The sequence below is a fragment of the Rattus norvegicus genome, chromosome 10, assembly GCF_036323735.1.
Source record: "Rattus norvegicus strain BN/NHsdMcwi chromosome 10, GRCr8, whole genome shotgun sequence".
NCBI lineage: Eukaryota > Metazoa > Chordata > Mammalia > Rodentia > Muridae > Rattus > Rattus norvegicus.
Window position 1 is genome coordinate 36,550,632 of NC_086028.1, and position 18,567 is coordinate 36,569,198.

Here is an 18,567-nt window from a genome sequence, read left to right on the forward strand (position 1 = left end):
AGACGGGAGAGAAATGTTTCTCAAATACTGAAGGGAAATGCTTTTTGTTTAGACTTACTTATTTGAGGGTTTTGCACACATGCTTGTCTGTGTACCACATGTGTGCCTGGTGCCCTCAGGGTCAGAAGAGGCCATCAGATTCCCTGGGACTAGAGTTAGAGATAATTGTGAAAACCTTGTGGGTGCTGGGAACTGAACCTTGGTCCTCTGGAGGAGCATCCAGCTTAACCACCGAGCTTCCTCTCCAGCCCCATCTAAATGTTCTCAGAGTTGAATAGGAAATATCCTTCTAAGGTTATATGTTGAACATTTGCTCCCTAACTGGTGGCACTATTTTGGAATATTTTCATTAATTAAATTTGTTTCCTGTTTTGAACACAACTGTTTGTAACTTGCCAAGTCTGTACTTGGCACTAACACCAGTCTGTTGTTGATTTCATATTCATCACTAAAACCTCAGAAACAAGAAATATCAAAAAAATTAATACTGCAACATACACATACACACACACACAGAGTTTTTACTGCTTAAATTGGTTGATGAGAGTTCATAGTGGTTTTCTAGTGAACTTAATAATGAGAGTCACTGTGTCTGTGAGTGTACACCACGTGTGTACATCCTGTGTGTGCAGCGCCTGTGGAAGCAGAGGAGGGTGTTGGGTCCGCTCCCTTGCAACTGGAGTTGTGAGCCACCTGATGTGGGTTTTGGGAGCCAAGCTAGGGTCCTCTGGGAGAACAGGAAGCACTCTTAAGCACCAAGCCATTTCTCCTGCTCCTAACTCTATTTCTTAATGGGGAAGAGTAAAGGATTTCACTGCCCAAAATCAAGGAAAGTCTGAAATTTGCTTTAGTATTCTGGGGAAGATTTGGTACCAAAGTCTTTGGCAAAAGAGGCAGTTGGCTGTACAGTAAAATAGCAGCCAAAGGGACACCTCAATACTCTTGAGGCCTTGTTGGACTCTTCCATCAAACTATCCACTAGGTTTGACCGACACATAAATCCTAACTCCTGATTGTTTTTGTTAGCCCGAAGAGTATGGAAAAACTACCTTCCTGCTATCAATGGCATTGTATTTCTTGTGGATTGTGCAGACCATGAAAGGCTGTTAGAATCAAAAGAAGAACTTGATGTAAGTTGAACAATTAAAACTAAACACAGTGATCTCCCTCTGGGCAGCCGGAAGGAATAGTTGCAGATGGAGCTATGGGAGAGCAGCTCTCAGCAGTGTCTGAGGAGACGCCTGACTGTCTGGGCTCAGGGATTGTTTGAGCTGTTGATGACTTTAGAGTGCAGAGGGAGTAGAGTGCAGTGGCTGCAGCCAGTGAGGCAGTGCTAATAGGAGCACCTCTGAAGACCGAGCTCACCCTCGCCAGAGTGCGCCCTGCATGTGTGTGCACCCCTGTTCAGTCCTGAAGCCAGTCGATCCAGAGTCGCTCCTTCTCAGGATCCCTTCCGCAGTTGTCCAGCCATCTCTGTGAGCACTTGCAGAAGGAAGTAGGTGTGTTCACTCCCTCTGCACTCCTCAAGGTCAGATACTTTGTAAAGAGGCTCAGCAGTTTCCAGCATGGTAGAACTAAGTACGGGACCACAGAGCAAGGAAATCCCTGATCTGACTGACGGTCAGCCCAACCATTCCTTTATTCAGAGACACTCGGTCCTGGGACAGGGTCTGTTAGTTGCTGCCTCCTTCTTGTGTGCAGCCCTCTCTGCACACAGTATTGTTCCCTCAACACTCCGGCCAGTGTCTGAATAGTGGCTGCGGCTCTTTCTCCAGCTTCTGAGAAGCTAATTGTCCAAGATTAGAACCTAGTCACAGAACCAGAAGTGAAACCGGTTGTCCCACCTCCAAGGTGCCCATACTCCCTTAGTGATTTGCATAGTGAGCCAGCCTCTCCAGAGAGCGTTAGAGAGGTAGGAGAATCTAGCATCCAGTTTTAATGCTCACTTAAGACGTTGTGATTAAGCAGGTCGGGGTATCATGATACAGTGAAGACTGAGTCCTTGGCTGTTTGGTATCTTTTTTTTGTTTGTTTGGTATCTTTTTAAAATAAGCTTTTGAGATAGCTTTAAATCAGTGTCTTTCCTATTCTTTGCTTTGTTTCAGTCACTAATGACAGATGAAACCATTGCCAACGTGCCTATCCTAATTCTTGGAAACAAGATCGACAGGCCTGAAGCCATAAGTGAAGAGAGGTTACGAGAGATGTTTGGTTTATATGGTCAGACAACAGGAAAGGTAAACCCTTTTTATTTTATTCGTTTTGTTTTTTGAAGCAAGGTTTCACCATGTAGCTCTAGTTGTCCTGCAACAGACTAATAGACCAGACTGAGCTCAAACTCCCAGAGATCCGCCAGCCTCTGCCTCCCAAGTACTGGGATTAAAGATATGGGCCGCCATACCCAGCTAAGAAAGGTAGAAAACTTTAAAATGATTTGTTCGGGGTTTTTGGTTTTAAACAGGGGCTAATGATATATCTCTGGCTAGCCTTAAACTCTCTTGACTCTCCTGCTTTTACCTCACAGAGACTGAGATCCTAGATGAACACCATGTGCCCACCTTTGACCTATTTAATTCTAAGTAGCAACCTGTGGGTGCTGCGAGTTGAACCCAACTCCTGTGCAAGAACAAGTGCTCTTAACCAATGTGCATCTCCAATACCCTCCCCCTCCCTTTTAAATTCAACTTTATGTTTATGGGTGCTTTGCCTGCATATGTCTGTGTACTGTATATACACCTGGTGCACAAGGAGGCCAGAGGAGGGCAGCTCCTGGAGCTGGAGTTACAGATGGTTGTGAGCTACCACAATGGGTGCTGGGGTCAAACCTAAATCCTCTAGAAGAGCGACAGCAATTGCTCTTAAGCCCTGGGCCCTCTCTCTACCCGCAGCCAGGGGTAGGTACACATCTATAATTCTAATACTTGGGTCCCCGAGGAGGAAGTTCACAAGTTTAAGGCTATCCTGGGCGCTACACAGTTGGTCTCAACAAAACAAATTAAAAGAAATATTTTCAGGGGGCTGGGGATTTAGCTCAGTGGTAGAGCGCTTACCTAGGAAGTGCAAGGCCCTGGGTTCGGTCCCCAGCTCCGAAAAAAAAAAAAAAAGAAATATTTTCAGGTAAACCATGGAAGAAACGCCATAGTTTATAAACAGAACTTCCTTAGTGCATACATGCTCTTTCAGGGCAAAGGAAAATGCAGCAGAGGAAGGGACTTAACTCTAGGTAGGGCTTCTGTCCACGCTAGGGAAGCGCTCTACTGCTGTGGACATCTTAGCCCTCTGTGCCTTCTTTGTAATAAATCTGTTCCACACCAGTTTTTGGCCATGGTCTCATACTCATAGTTAAGGCTGGCCTTGAACTTTGATCCCTAGAGTGCTGAGAATACATGGGAATGCCACCCCTTGCACAATGTTCTCTTGAACACCAGGAAGGAAAATTTGGATTTTTTTCTTTTGGATTTTTGAGACAAGGTCTTACTTTCTAGCCTAGGCTGACCTGGAGCCTGAGATCCTCCCACTTCAGGCTCCCGAGTGCAAAAAATACAGGCGTGCTCCAGCGCTTGGGCGTGGAGAGTCAAGGCAGATGGTTTTGATTTCTTTGCACCTCCCAAGCTCATACCTTTCCCAGTCATTGGCCACATTGTCATAGTAGAGTAAGAGAAGACTTCATGCTAAGGGATGCCAAGTTACCATGGCTTTATCAATGTCTTTATCATCGACACCCTTTGTTCTGAAGGAGAATCTGCATAATCTGTTACCTCAACATAACTGCTCTCTTCTCTTCCAGGGCAGTGTGTCACTGAAGGAGCTGAATGCCCGGCCTCTGGAAGTGTTCATGTGCAGTGTGCTAAAAAGGCAGGGCTACGGGGAAGGCTTCCGCTGGATGGCGCAGTACATCGACTAGCAGCGGCCGGCCCACACTTCCAGCCCTCAGACCCATCCCCAACATGCATAACTTGAATTCAATAGACTTTTGTTGGTTTCAGAATAGGTGTTTTTAGATTATTAATATATCTACCTGAGTGGGAATTGCAAACTGATTCAAGTTTGAATATCACAATGTTAGCTTTCTAATTCCACACAGATAGTTTTTACAGTTTCTAACCCCACATCAACCCATCACCGTTTATAAAGACCAGCTTCCCATCGGTACATTTGAAGCACTTTTTAACGATGTGAGACTACAAATACAAACCATATTTAAAAGCTCATCATGTGAAACTTTTATGTACTTTTTGGAAATAGTTTTTCAATTTAGATTGTCTGCCTATCTTGTGTACAGTTAAAATCCGCTTATCAGTGATTGCATGATGCTTTACTGTTTTCAAGACTTTTTCTTATGCAAACGTCATGCAATAAAACAAACTCCAACGTTTGGGCTCTGTGTTGGGCAGCTGTTTCATTTGAAAGTCCTGTGGCTCGTGTGCTCTGAAAGTGGGAGGATTTAGTGTTGCACATGTGGGAGGGTGGTTGGCGGGCAGGATGCTTCCTTCAGAGTCTAGAATGGTGCATAGCCCGAGGCTTTGAGCTTACACAGCAGTGGGAGTGAGTGTGCTGACTCCAAGTTCTGAAGTTTTCTTTACCAGTCATGCAGCCATTACTGCCATGGCTGGCCCAGGCTGGGGCCTGTCCTCTGTAGGTCCAGCCTTTTGTTAAATCACAGCGGTAGCCCGTCGTGCAGGCCTTTTGGTCCCACACTAGTCTGATGCTGACTTTAGCAACTCTTTTAATTAATTTTAATTTGTCAAAAGTAGTGAAGTGACAAGTGACCAGACTGTCTGCATTAGAGTCACTGTCATGGCTCCTTATATGGAATGGGACTTCCAAGGGCTTAAAGACCTGCGTGCCTGGGGAGAGCAGCAGCTCACTGGGTGGGACTTTACTCCTCTCAAGCATGTTTCAGGCCATCTTTAATCGCACGTGCTCATCTTGCTCAGCACAGGCCTTGGACTCCGTGATGCCACTGTGAGTGGAAGGTGCCACTGCTGTGCTCACCAATACAGGTGAGGTTAGGTGCTTAAAACATCTTAATTCCCTAAAAAGCTCTTTATGCCCGAGACTATTCCTGTCATTAATAAAAAAGGAGGATCAGTGTCAAACTTTTTGTTTTGAGAAGGTCTGAATATGTAGCCTCTGTTCATGCAGAGGGGAGTAGGACTCTTGTCCATCTCAGACAGCAGCCTGGGCAATGAAAACGGGGGCCAGCTGCCCTGCCGTAGGCTCTCCCCGCACTTGTTCACTTTTTGACTGTAAAGCCACATTATTCTCCCCAGATTAAGAAGCAAACGTGATAAGGGCATATAGTGATTTTTTTTTTATTTAAAGTGTATTGTCTAGATTAGGAGAACTTCCTCACAATTTACCACATCTAAACCAAGTTTAAGTCCCTGTAATCTAGAGGATAGTAAACACAGGGAACAAAAAAGACATTGAACAGAACAGAGGTGATTACTTTCAGTTCATGATTGTGACAGAAAGACTCAAGTTAAAACAATTAAAAAAAAAAGACCAAAATAAAATAAAATGAAACAAACCATCTTGGAAATCTGGTGATGACTCCTTAGTCTAAGATATCTATATCTGTCCACCTATCTGTCTGTCTGTCTATCTATCTATCTATAGAACAATGATAACCAGTGGGGTCTGGTATAAGCATGGAGTGTAATGGTGCCACCATTTTTATTTATGCCACATGGTTATGGTAACTGAGGTAGATGCCAAGTCACATGGTTGCTCCTGGTGAAGTCACCAACCAAGATGGCTGCCAACCACAATACTGAAAAATTTTGAACTGTGACCCAGAAGTCTCTGGATCATAGATAGCTCCATAGTTAACTCCAACCCCTGCCTACCACACACACACACACACACAGACAGACACACACACACACAATTTAGAATTTAAACTAGATGTTCAATAAAGCAACATAACAAGTATTAAAACAAGCAAGACCCCATGTCACTCTCTTTACTATGGCCTTCTCACATGGGTGGGATGGCTGCCATCCCAGCAGAGTACACCCAGCAGGAGACAACTCCCTGAGCCTTACTCCCCCACGGGTCTGCTGTAAGCAGGCTGTGTGTGCAGGGAGTGGGTGGGTGTGGTTCTGGTTTGTGTCTGTGTGTCTGTGTGTCTGTATATGCACTTGAGTGAAGGCTCCTAGAATGGGCAGAGGTACTAGATTCCCCTAGACCTGTAGTTATAAGTAGTTTTGAGCTGCCAGCTGTGGGTCCTAGGCATTGAACTTAGGTCCTCTGGGTGAGCAATATGTATTCTTAACTGCTGAGCCATCTCTCCAGCCAGTTAATATTCCTTTTAATCCTGTGATGTGTACAATTAGAAATTCAAAACCTACGATTCTCTAAAGAGAGAGTACAAAAGCCACCCCTGGGCTGGGCCAAGGGATCAATGCCCTGAGCCCAGTTAGGACAGATTGTCCCTTCTGTCCAACACCAAGGAGACCAAAGGGACTGAACAATTTTCACTAGGACCTTTTAAAAAAGGAATGAAGACAGCTTCTAAAAAGAGATACTAAGGGGCTGGGGATTTAGCTCAGCGGTAGAGCGCTTACCTAGGAAGCGCAAGGCCCTGGGTTCGGTCCCCAGGTCCGGAAAAAAAAGAACCAAAAAAAAAAAAAAAAAGAGATACTAAGTAAAGGAAGAAGAAGGAGGAGGAGGAAAAGGAGGAGGAGGAAGAGGAGGAGGAGGAAGAGGAGGAGGAGGAGGAGAGAGAGAGAGAGAGAGAGAGAGAGAGAGAGAGAGAGAGAGAGAGACTGAGAAAGCTAGGCTGATTCCATGAGAGACTTCAAATTGGCAGTTAAGGAGACTAGACCTAAAAACTGGGCAAATCCAAGCACGCCCAGGCAAGTCAATTACTAGTAGAAAAAAACCCAGGCTCCAGCCTTCATGCCCAGGTAAAGGAATTTCCCAGCCACTTGGCCTGAGGCAAGGACAATAGTTCAGCAGCAGTTTCCAGACTTCCTCAGATACTTCTTCAGTAACAGTCCCCACACCCCGGTAATGCAAGGTCCATAGAGATGGACCTAAAAGGTTAACATAGAGGTCACCTACCCTGGAATTCCCTGTGTGCTTTAAATCAGGCTTGCAAGCTCATTTGGGTATCTATCTATCTTGGTAATGGGGAGACCCCAGCATGCTGGACTTCTGCAGAATAAAACACTCTTTGCATTTACATACTATTGAGTCTGAGGTATCAATCTTTGGTGACCCATGAACCTTACAATACTAAAAACAAAAACAAACAAACTTCAAAAACTTGAGGGTATGACCAAGTATCAGCTGTAAAAAATAGTTCAAAAACTCTACAACAACCAAGACTTGAGAGGACAAAAGTCTGAAAGACAACCCTGGTGTCCACCCCAGCCCTGGCTCTCTCAGACATCATCAGAGCCTTCTACCTATATGTGGCCAAGGGCCTGGGAATTGCAAAGGAACTTTTCAGTAGGTCCCTGGGGCCTTAGAAGAGGCTGACGGCTTATCTATCTAAGAAGCTTGACCCAGTCTCTAAGGGGCATTCTGGAAAGATGGATGCCAAACTCGAGGGTGACTCATTACCAAGTCTGGACCAGCCCTGTATCTGGTTCTGCAAAACACTGGCACTCAACCCTGCTAGCCTGTTACAGATGCTGACCCTGCAGAACCTCTGCACAACTGACTGCCTAGAGGAAACAGACCTGATTCAATCTGTCAAGCTGACTTGACTGATGCCCTGTTGCAGGAAGCAAAGGAGGAACTGTAAACTGATGGGACCACAATGGTGACCCGGGATGGCACTGCTTGGTCACATTCACTTAACCAAGGAACTTCAGCCCAATGAGCCAAGCTTGTAACAGTAGCTCAGGTGCTCAGTGGGGGAAAGACAAGTCTGCCAGGATATATACTAAAAATCATTATGACTTTACCATGGCCCATGTACACATGGGGACATGAACCAAGAAAGATCCTCACCTCCACCAAGAAGATCAAAAGCGAAAATGAAGGTCTTGATATTGTTAGAAGCCATCTGGCTACCCACGAAAGTATCCTTTGTCTATTGCAAGGGATACCAAAAGAAAGGTTCCCCCAAAGCATGGGTAAGCAACCTGGGAGGCACCCCTAGAACATTTTGGTAACATTGCCTGAACATAACCTGCTTCAGTGTCCAGACTCTGTCAGAGGAGACTGACTAGGCCAAGAGAGAGGGTGCCAGGCAACATGAAAGGGTCTGGTGGATGTTTCAAGACAGAAGGCCTGTACTTTATTAGCTCTTAAGGTGACTGACTGGTAACGGAGGGCCACAAGCCACTCATCTAGGGGGACCCAAAAACTACAGAGCTCAGCCTGCATACTACATGCCCGAGCCAGAAAGTTCTCTAGAGGCAGACATGCTTCCTGATATGAAGGAGCTTGCTCTTCAATCTCCTTTCCCACTGACACTGGGACCAAAGAAACAAAGGGAGGATGCTCCTAGCCTATCCAGAAATGAAGCTCCTGCATCTGGTGGTAACCTCCAGCCAGAGGCAGGCACACAGTACATATAGGCAAGTAAGACACTTGGACGCATAAAATTCTTAAAAAGGGGGGCTGGAGAGATGGCCCAGAGGTTAAGAGCACTGACTGCTCTTCCAGAGGTCCTGAGTTCAATTCCCAGCAACCACATGGTGGCTCACAACCATCTGTAAAGAGATCCGATGCCCTCTTCTGGTGTATCTGAAGACAGCTACAGTGTACTTATATATAATAAATGAATAAATCTTTTTTTTTTTTTGGTTCTTTTTTTTCGGAGCTGGGGACCGAACCCAGGGCCTTGCGCTTCCTAGGCAAGCGCTCTACCACTGAGCTAAATCCCCAGCCCCTATGAATAAATCTTTAAAAAAAATTAAGTATTGTTTGTATTGTATTGTTACTCTAAGTATATGTAAAGATGTGGTAGTGTTTCAAGAGGCCAGGACAAAAATAGAGCTTAAGACGTCTATTGCTCTTTTTTTTTTTTTTTTAAAGATTTATTTATTTATTTTATATGAACACACTGTCGCTGTTCTCAGACACACCAGAAGAGGGCATCAGATCCCATCACAGATGGTTGTGAGCCACCATGTGGTCGCTGGGAATTGAACTCAGGACCTCTGGAGGAGCAGTCAGTGCTCTTAACCGCTGAGCCATCTCTCCAGCCTCCATCTATTGGTCTTAATACAAAATAAAAAGGAACTAAATGAGGGGTTGGGGATTTAGCTCAGTGGTAGAGCGCTTGCCTAGCAAGCGCAAGGCCCTGGGTTCGGTCCCCAGCTCCGAAAAAAAAAAAAAAAAAAAAAGAAAAAAAAGGAACTAAATGGTTACTTGTATTACTATAAAACAGGTTCTAAACCCATGTAGCTGGGTGCAGCAGCTCATGCCATATTCCTAGCTTCTGGGTAGCTGGGGCATAAACTGTCGAGCATTTGAGGCCAGCTTGATACCCAAGAGGAGTCACTGTCTCGTTGATAAATTCTTCCCTGACAAAAGCAAAAGGTGTACCCTTATAACTAGGTAGGAGAATCACAAGTTCAAAGCCAAAGTGGACTACAGAGTCAGACCATCTCTTAAAAAATGTGTTGCACTGAGAGTTAAGAAAAATAGATATGGGGGTTGGGGATTTAGCTCAGTGGTAGAGTGCTTGCCTAGGAAGCACAAGGCCCTGGGTTCGGTCCCCAGCTCCGAAAAAAAAAAAAAAAAAAAAAAAAAAGAACCAAGAAAAAAAAAAAAAGAAAGAAAGAAAAATAGATATGTGTTGGGGAGTGAATCTTGTGTATCCTCAGATGCTGATTTTTGTGCCCAGATATCTGGTTACAATATGGAGGATGGCATGGTCAAGCATCTCTGGTGTCAACGTTATGTAAAAATTGTTTTCCATCATCTCTGATTGGTTAATAGAAGAGCTGATCAGCCTATGAGTGGGCAGGAGAGGACAGTGGAGGCAGGACATCAGATCCCAGTTGGAGGGTCCCAGGTAGAGAGAGAAGCAGAAAGAGAAGGAAGATGTGAGAGACCATATGGGAACAGCAGGAGGGTTTGCCATGCTGAGAGAGGCCCTGAGGACACACATGATGCAGAGTGAGCCAAGGTCATTCAAACTGTAAGTAACTCAGGGCTTACGGCTGGGGGAGTAAATAGATAGCATATAATGTTAGGGATAGCTGCTCAGTTATCGTCCCTAAATCTTATTAAATAAATCAAAAGGCCTCGTCTCAATTATTTGGGAGCTAGAAAGGTTAGAAAAAACTGTCACTTTTAAATTTTATCTACAGTTATGTTACAACCAACAGCTAAATTATTAAAATACATGTTGTTGTTTCTCATCTCTGTTACTGTTATTCTGATTTTCAACCTAAAGCATTTTGTCTGTTTCAGACAGTATTTACGTAGCCCTGGCTAGCCAGGAATTCCATGGTGGCTTTGATGTCCCAGAGGCCTGCCAGCCTCTGCTTAGTGAGTTGTGGGGATTAAAGATATGCATTCCTAAGCTTGGTCAAGTTTTTAAACTTTTAACAAAAAAAACAAGCCTGAGCAAGCCCTTTAGAATATTTGACAGTGTTATTGACACCAGCCCTTAGGATCAACTATAGAATGTGTGACAGTTCCTTCATGAGTAAAGTCCTCAGGATCCCTTCTCTTAAGACCTTCTCAGTCCTGAGTCCTGTTACCATGCTCCTTCACCAAGAGTGGCCTAGCCTGCATTTAAAAGATCTGCCGTAAGGGGGAGGCCACAGTGAGCTGAAGGCGCCATTCTCAATCACAACCACGTAATCCAGAACATTGAACCAGATGACTGCTCACGACTGTGGTGATGCTTTCTTACCAAAACCAAAGTAATCAGGCACAGTCCAGCACATTTTAAAAAAATGGGATGTTATGTTTCAAACTTTAGTTGAAATATTTTGTGAGTAAGAGGATGGCAGTTATACGGGTGTCTTGTTTAGATCTGAGGACCATTTTCATTATGAAATGTTGAGACTCCTGTCCAAATGGCCTACCTCTCATGGGTTTCCACATTCCCTGCTCATCTTAAGTGTGACTTTGTGACTAGTTTGCACCAGAGTCCACACCACTCGGGTGGATGTAGTCAGGGCTCATTCTGAAGATAAGTGTAGCAGAGCAAACTCGGAGCGTGCTGGTAAGTTGGTGCAAAACAGTCCGTGGTGCAGTCCTCTGAGATTTTATACAATGTTGTGGAGCTGGGGTTTTGTGTGGAGTCTAATGACTGTCTTCACAGCGAGTCCTGGTCATCCGGTCTAATTTATGACGACATCTCTACGTGCTTTTGAACAGTTACAAAGAACAGCTGTGCTACATGTTCATTGTAGTTTGTATATGCTCGGCCCAGAGAGTGGCACTACTAGAAGGTGTGACCCTGTTGGAGTAGGTGTATCACTGTGGGTGTGAGCTTTAAGACCCTCACCCTAGCTGCCTGGAGTCAGTCTTCCACTAGCAGCCTTCAGATGAAGATGTAGAACTCTCAGCTCCTCCTGCACCATGCCTGCCTGGATGCTGCCATGTTCCTGCCTTGATGGTAATGGACTGAACCTCTGAACCTGTAGGCAGCCCCAATGAAATGTTATCCTTATAAGAGTTGCCTTGGTCATGGTGTCTGTTCCCAGCAGTAAAACCCTCACTAAGACACTATTCTTGGGTTAATTTGATCATGTTTTCCTATCATGTTCTATGCACTGAGTGTTAGGAATAGAAAAATAAGATGCTAGCCTGTCCTTGGAAGGAAGGACTGGAGCGTGCATATGTGTTTTGTTCCGTCTCAGCAGAGAGTGAACACTGGAACTTTAGAATGCTGGGTAAGTCCTCTGCTACTAAGCCACGCCCATGGCTTCATCTCTGCTCTTATTACCCAGCTCTAACTTTCCTTTTTTTTTTTTTTTGGTTCTTTTTTTTTTCGGAGCTGGGGACCGAACCCAGGGCCTTGCGCTTCCTAGGTAAGCGCTCTACCACTGAGCTAAATCCCCAGCCCCCTTTTTTTTTTAACATAAATGTTTGTAGTTTTAAAATTACATGGCTGGGACTGGAGAGATGGCCCAGGAGTGGAGAGCACTGGCCACTCCTTCAGTGGACTGTACTTCAGTTGCCATCACTGATGTCTAGCAACTCACACCCACTTGTTACTCACTCCAGGGAATCCGGAGCCCTCTTCTGGCCTGGCCGGTACCCTTGGGTACCAACCCTTGAGTATACACGTAGACACAGATATAACATTAAAAATGAAATAAAAACCTTAAAGAAATTGTGATACATGGCTATGTAACTATGGGTTTTTTCACTTGCGCCCAAGTTTCCAAAATAATAACCCTGAGACCGAACTTTTTGTGAATAATTGCCTAGGCCAAAAGCTTTGGCTTCTTCCTGCTAAGCTTATCCCTCAATTATCCTGTTTACTCTATTCAGAGTTCTGCCGTGTGGTTAGTTATCTCTCCTCATACACCACACAAGAGATTCTCCCTGGGAGTATATGCTATGCAAGCTTTTATGTGCCCGCCCTTCTTCATTCCCTCCCTCCCTCATTCTCTCTGATATTACTATGGTAGGACTAGAGGGATGGCTCAGTGGTTAGACGCGGTAGCTGCTCTTACATAGGACCCGTGCTCAGTTCTCAGCACTCATATAGCAGCATACAACCACGTGTAATCACAGTCCCAGGGCATCTGATGCCTTCTTGTGACCTCCTTGGCCTCCAGACATTCACATACATACAAATAACACCTATACCCATAAAATGGGATTTAAAAACTTTTTGTATGTCTCAATGGCTTAAGTGATGGTCATTGGGCGCTGCAGACAGCAGATAATGTTGCAAAAGTAACTAGGGAGTTGGGTTCGTGGGCAATAGGTTTCCTCCACTTCAAAGAATTTGCATGATGGGCTAGAGAGGTGGTTCAGCAGTTATAGACACCTGGCTGCTCTTCTACAGGACCAGAGTTCAATCCCCAGCATCAGGTGGCAGCTCAGAACTGTCTGTATCTCCAGTCCCAGTTGGGTCTGACGCCCTCCTCTGGCCTCCACAGGCACTGTATGCACGTGAAGCACAGACACATGTAAAACACCTATATAGGGGTTGGGGATTTAGCTCAGTGGTAGAGCGCTTGCCAAGCAAGCGCAAGGCCCTGGGTTCGGTCCTCAGCTCCAAAAACAAAACAAAACAAAACAAAACAAACAAAACAAAACAAAAAACAAAAAAACCACCTATATACACAAAAATAAAAGGTAAAATGTTAAAAAAAAAGCAATTTTAAAAAGTTAGCAGTGGAATGTCTACACAGTTGTTAGAAAGGAGAAAGAGTGGGGCTGTAGAGATGGCTCAGTGGTTAAGTGCACTGACTGCTCTTCCAGAGGTCCTGAGTTCAAATCCCAGCAACCACATGGTGGTTCACAACCATCTGTAATGAGGTCTGATGCCCTCTTCTGGTGTGTCTGAAGACAGCTGCAGTGTACTCACATATAATAAATAAATAAATCTTTAAAAAAAATTTAAAAAAAGAAAGAAAAGCCAAAACTTAAAAAAAAAAAAAAAAGAAAGGAGAAAGAGTGACTCAAAGTTAGGTTCAAGTGGAGATGAGAGGAGCTTATGGGGTAAAGGGCTTATTGCTGTTTACAGATTTTGGTTTACGGTACTGGGGATCAAACCCAGGACCTTTCTCATACTAGACAAGTGCTCTACTCCTCAGCTACATCCTTGGCTTGTTTACTTCGTTCCTGTTAGAGGTTGTGGGAAGGAAGGGTCTACACACTACTGCACATTCTCAGACATCAACAGCTGGGATCCTGGGCCTCACCTCCCATCCTGTTTGAGGCAGGGTTTCTTATTCATTACTGCATTGGTCAGGCTAGTTGGCCCTCAGGCTCTTAGAGATTCCCCCACTCCTCCCGTAGGAGTCCTGGCGTTGCTCTTACTGTGTCTGTTCTTAGGAGACTTCGCCTCAGTTCCTCGTGCTTGCATGCCGAGTGTTTTACCTACTGAGCCATCATGCAGTTCTGTCAACAGCTCTCGTGAGCTAAAGAAAGTTTAAGTGTACGCTTTTTATCCCAACAGCAGGGAGGCAGAGGCAGGTGGACCTCTGCTTTCAAGGCCAGACTGCTCTACAGAGTGAGTTCTGGGATAGCCAGGGCACACAGAGAAACCCTTTCTCAATAAACCAAAATAGGGAAGAAGGAAGAAAGAAAGAAAGAAAGAAAGAAAGAAAGAAAGAAAGAAAGAAAGAGAAAGAGAAAAAATTTAATATGAAATTCAGTGAGATTATAGTTGTTGGTATCCTGTCTAAGCTCCACCCCCACAGTTACCTGGCAATAGCTAGGCTTGCCTGGCCCTATAAAAGGGGCTGCTTGCCCCCTCCTCCCTCTCTTCCTCTCTTTTCTTGCTCCTCTTCTCTTGCTTTGGCTCTTGCTCTCTTCCCCTCTTCCCCTCTGTCCCTTCTCTCCCCATTCCCCTCCACACTTCCCTCCACATGCTCATAGCCGGTTTTTACTCCTCTTCTTCCATTAAACCTCTCCACGTGGAACCATGTTGGCCTGTAGTGTTTTGTCTGAACTTGAGTCGAGATTTCTACCCCAACAGTAGTCCTGTTTTATGTGGCATTGGCCACATTGCAGAAAGCTCAGAGGACACAAATATGGCCAAGTACTGACATCACCTTTTTGGTCTCATCTACCTACATCTTGGGTTCTATCGCACCCAACTGGACCTTAAGTTCGAGCTGGTTTCTCGTCCCACTTTCTGATTAGGAAGCCAGACCAGGTTGGCTGCAGGCTAGACAGAAGCACATTGACTTCCCTCCTGTCTTCAGTGTGGAGAAAGAGGAGCGGGAACCCTCAGAAAGCCAGTGTAGGGGAGCCTCAGCCCACTATGGCTGCAGAGAATGTAACTGGCACTCCCCTGCAGTAAAAATTCTGTTACTCCCTCAGCTCAGTGGCTTCTGAAGGGACCCAGCTGGGGCTGCTCTCCTTCCTGACTGCTTGGCAGCAGATGGCAGGGCCTGGAGCTATTTCGAGAACACTCTGAGTTTCTCTCCACCCCAGCTTCTATTTGGGGACAAGCTGAGAATCAACACGCCTCTAGTATCGTCTGGCAGTCAGGTGGCCACGGAGTCCCTCTTGGATTATCTGGCCCTCAGTCTTGATTACCTGGGGCCTGGGCAGCCCGTTATGTAAGCTCATCCTTTTGTATTGCTCTGGGCAAAATCAGGACAGGACACCTACTCACTGTTGATCTGTGGGGCAGTGTGGGGCGGTGGATGATTACAGGAAGCCTGGTAAAGTTGAGCTGGATTGGAAGCCCTGGGAACTCAAAGGGGACGGTAGGAGCTTCACCTGCTCCCAACACCAGGCCCCTGTCATGTAGCCACAGCCTTACATAGAGAGAGTTTTAGCTGTCAGTCATGCAGGGGCAGGCCCCACAAGCCCTCCACGTGTAGATGAGTCATCCCTAACATCTCAGGCCAAGCCAATAGAAGCACCTGCTGTCAGGCCCCAACCCACCCCAAAACTGTATATAAGATCCTATCCAGAAGGAATAAAGGTGTGTGAGAATTCCTTTATCTCCTGAGCATCTGTCATATAAGAGCTCTAACACTTCCTAGGAAGAGAACGCTCCACTTCCTAGGAAGAGAACGCTCCCCGGAAGCTCCCCTGCACCTTGTTCACTAGTTCAGCTCAGCTTGGCCTCTCAGAGCAACAGCGGCAGTGGTTACACTTCCCCTCCCTGCCCCTCCCTGCCCCTCCCTGCTTGTGCCCTCTCTCCTTCACTTGAACGCTCCCACCCAGCAGGGCCAGAGATCTCTAGGGACAACATCTGGTACCCAGACTGGCAAGTCAGAGTCTCTTTCTCAAACCCTTGCACCCACAGCAAACTTTGCTACCATGCATTTAACCAAGTGTGTGTGTGAAAGCACCAACATTCAGTTTAGGCTCTTAGGCTCTCTTCATGTTTCCTCTGTTAGCTATTCAGTAGACACTTCCTGTAACTGGCCAGCTGGGGTCATAGCCTGTAATCCCAATATTCAAAAGACGGAGGCAGGAAGACCTCCATGAGTTTAAGGCCAAGGCTGGGCTATATAGCGAACCCTTCTTTAAAAAATTAAAGGGGTTGGGGATTTAGCTCAGCGGTAGAGAGCTTGCCTAGGAAGCCAAGGCCCTGGGTTCGGTCCCCAGCTCCGAAAAAAAGAACCAAAAAAAAAAAAATTAATCAGAGGGCTGGAGAGCTGGCTCAGTGGTTAAGAGCACTGGCTGCTCTTCCAAAGGTCCTGAGTTCAACTCCCAGCAACCACATGGTGTCTCATAACCATCTGTAATGGGATCTGATGCCCTCTTCTTGTGTCTGAAGACAGCTACAGTGTATTCACATATATAAAATAAAGAAAAAGTTAAAAACGAAAGAACTTGAAGATAAACCAGGCTTGCTGGTGGATACTTAAAATTCTGACGGAGGCAGGAGGATCAGGAGTTTAAAGTCTGCCTTCAATAGTTTCAGGCCGGTTTTAAAATCCCTCAAAGGGGATTTCTAGAAAGGGCTGCAGTTAAATGCGGCGTGGGGAGGATGGGACACTTCAGGCAGACAGACCAGCAGACAGGAGGCTACACTGCAGTCTGAGGGCTGGCAGAGCCTACTACACGGTGGCACAGACAGTGGGCAGGGAATATGTTAGAGTGGAGAAGACAGAGCAAGAGGCCTGAATGGAGGAGGAGGTGGGATTCCGGGACGGACTCTCCTCCAGCCCATTCATTCTATCTTGCTATTTGCACGTCTGTGCATGTGCACACATGTGGAGAGCAGAGGACAGCTTTCGGGAGTTCTCTCCTGTAGCAGTAGTTGATTAATCCTGATTAATCCGCTCCATTCACCAGTGGTGACAGTGGGAGTTCCTTGCTACCACCCCAGTGTTGTGAACACACACACACACACACACACACACACACACACACACACACAGAGCTTTAGGCTTAATATGCCCTAAGCAGCTCAATGGTGGGGCCACTCCCAAACCTCCATGCGCAGTCTCCCCTCCGATATTTCTGAATTATTACTTACTAAAAACCTATATTCCATCCTGGCTGCCCGGTCTCCAGCCCTCCTGGGCCACAGTTCCCGACTCTTACATACTAGCTGTCTCTGTCCTGCACTTCTCTGCCTTGGTCCTTCAGCTTCCCAGGTACTAAACCTTTCTTCTTTCCTGAGTTCCTTTGCCCAGGAATCCTAAAGTCCCACCTCTGTCTCCCTGCCCAGTCATTGGCCACTGGCAACTTTATTTACCAATTAGAAACAACCGGGGGAGGTGGGGTGGGGGCGGGGCATAGCGTCTTACACGCAGGATTCTGGATTTTCGTGCAGTTTGGGAACCCATAATGCAAGCATTAAACCAAATGCACAACACTCTCACCTTGTGAATTCTGATATCTAACTCAGGTCATCAGGCTTGGTAGCAAGCACCATCACCCACTGAGCATCCCTAACCCATTTCTTACCCACCACAAATTCTTTAGGTCCAATACTGATTCCAACTTGAAACTTGTATGACGCTTGTTTTCTAAGCTAAGGTTAAAGCCATTGCCCACCAGGCTCACGGACTAGCAGTTCAGGAAAGATCATTTGAAGTCAGGGTTATCCTGAGAGATGTGTCCTCAAAATGGCACACTGACATATGTGTGGGAAACTCACTAAAGCTCTCTATTTTTTCCTCTTCCCAATGTGGCCGCACTGACTGAATCTCCTTCGTTTGCTACTACTGTCTGTGTATTTAACGTATTGGGGGTGAGTGGCAGAGCCTATGGTGTTAGCCCTGCAAGAGCCCAGGCTTTGACAGAACAACTCTACTCACAATCCCGGCACTACTGGCCGTTGACTGCCACAAATTTAAGACTAGCCCGAGTGAGGCCTTATGGGGAGGGAAGGACAGAAGGAAGGGAAGGAGGAAGGGAGGGAAGGTTTCAGCTGCTGGAACTGAAGAGAAGGCTCAGTGCTTAAGCGTATTTGCTACTCTTGCAGAGGGGCCTAGGTTTGGTTCCCAGCACACACATGTCGGTTCATAACCACCTGTAACTCCGGTACTAAGGAATCCAACCTCCTTTTCGGTTCTCAGGTTTCTGGGGCCATAAAGTGAGTTTCCTGCTAAAAACTACACTTCCCAGCGTCCCTTGCGGCCAGACCAAGCAGTTCCTGGAAGGGAGGGACTACAATGTGGTTGGGAGTCCGTTTCCTCCTCACAGGGAGACCGCGTCCTGTGTTCCGTGTGCATTTTGGCCACCCACACGTTGGTAACGAAAGTGCCTCCCCACTGTGAATAAACATGTTCCTACTTAAGGCCCAACCAAACCTCGTTCTTTTCCCCTTCAACCTCGACAGCTGCCTTAAGTAATCTGACACCAAGCATGTACAGATGTACAACATACATGCAGACAAAACACTCATACACATAAAATAAAAATAGTACCTTTTAAAAAATCCAGCAGCTGCTCAGGCCAACACATACCTACAAGCAGCCCTGTCCTCCCACGGATCCTGACAAGTGCCCAGCCGAGGACCCTGTGTTAGGAGGAACA

The 18,567-nt window shown here is 46.0% G+C and overlaps 1 protein-coding gene across 1 annotated transcript in view; it reads left to right on the forward strand.

Annotated features, from left to right (window-relative positions):
- Nucleotides 1–4,378, forward strand: part of Sar1b (secretion associated, Ras related GTPase 1B) — a 29,645-nt gene extending 25,267 nt beyond the window's left edge. The window contains exons 5-7 of the mRNA NM_001009622.2: nucleotides 1,027–1,130; nucleotides 2,106–2,237; nucleotides 3,788–4,378. Coding sequence (NP_001009622.1) covers nucleotides 1,027–1,130; nucleotides 2,106–2,237; nucleotides 3,788–3,904 — 353 coding nt within the window. The 3' untranslated portion in view covers nucleotides 3,905–4,378. The remainder of the gene's footprint in view (nucleotides 1–1,026; nucleotides 1,131–2,105; nucleotides 2,238–3,787) is intronic.
- Nucleotides 4,379–18,567: the final 14,189 nt, after the last annotated feature.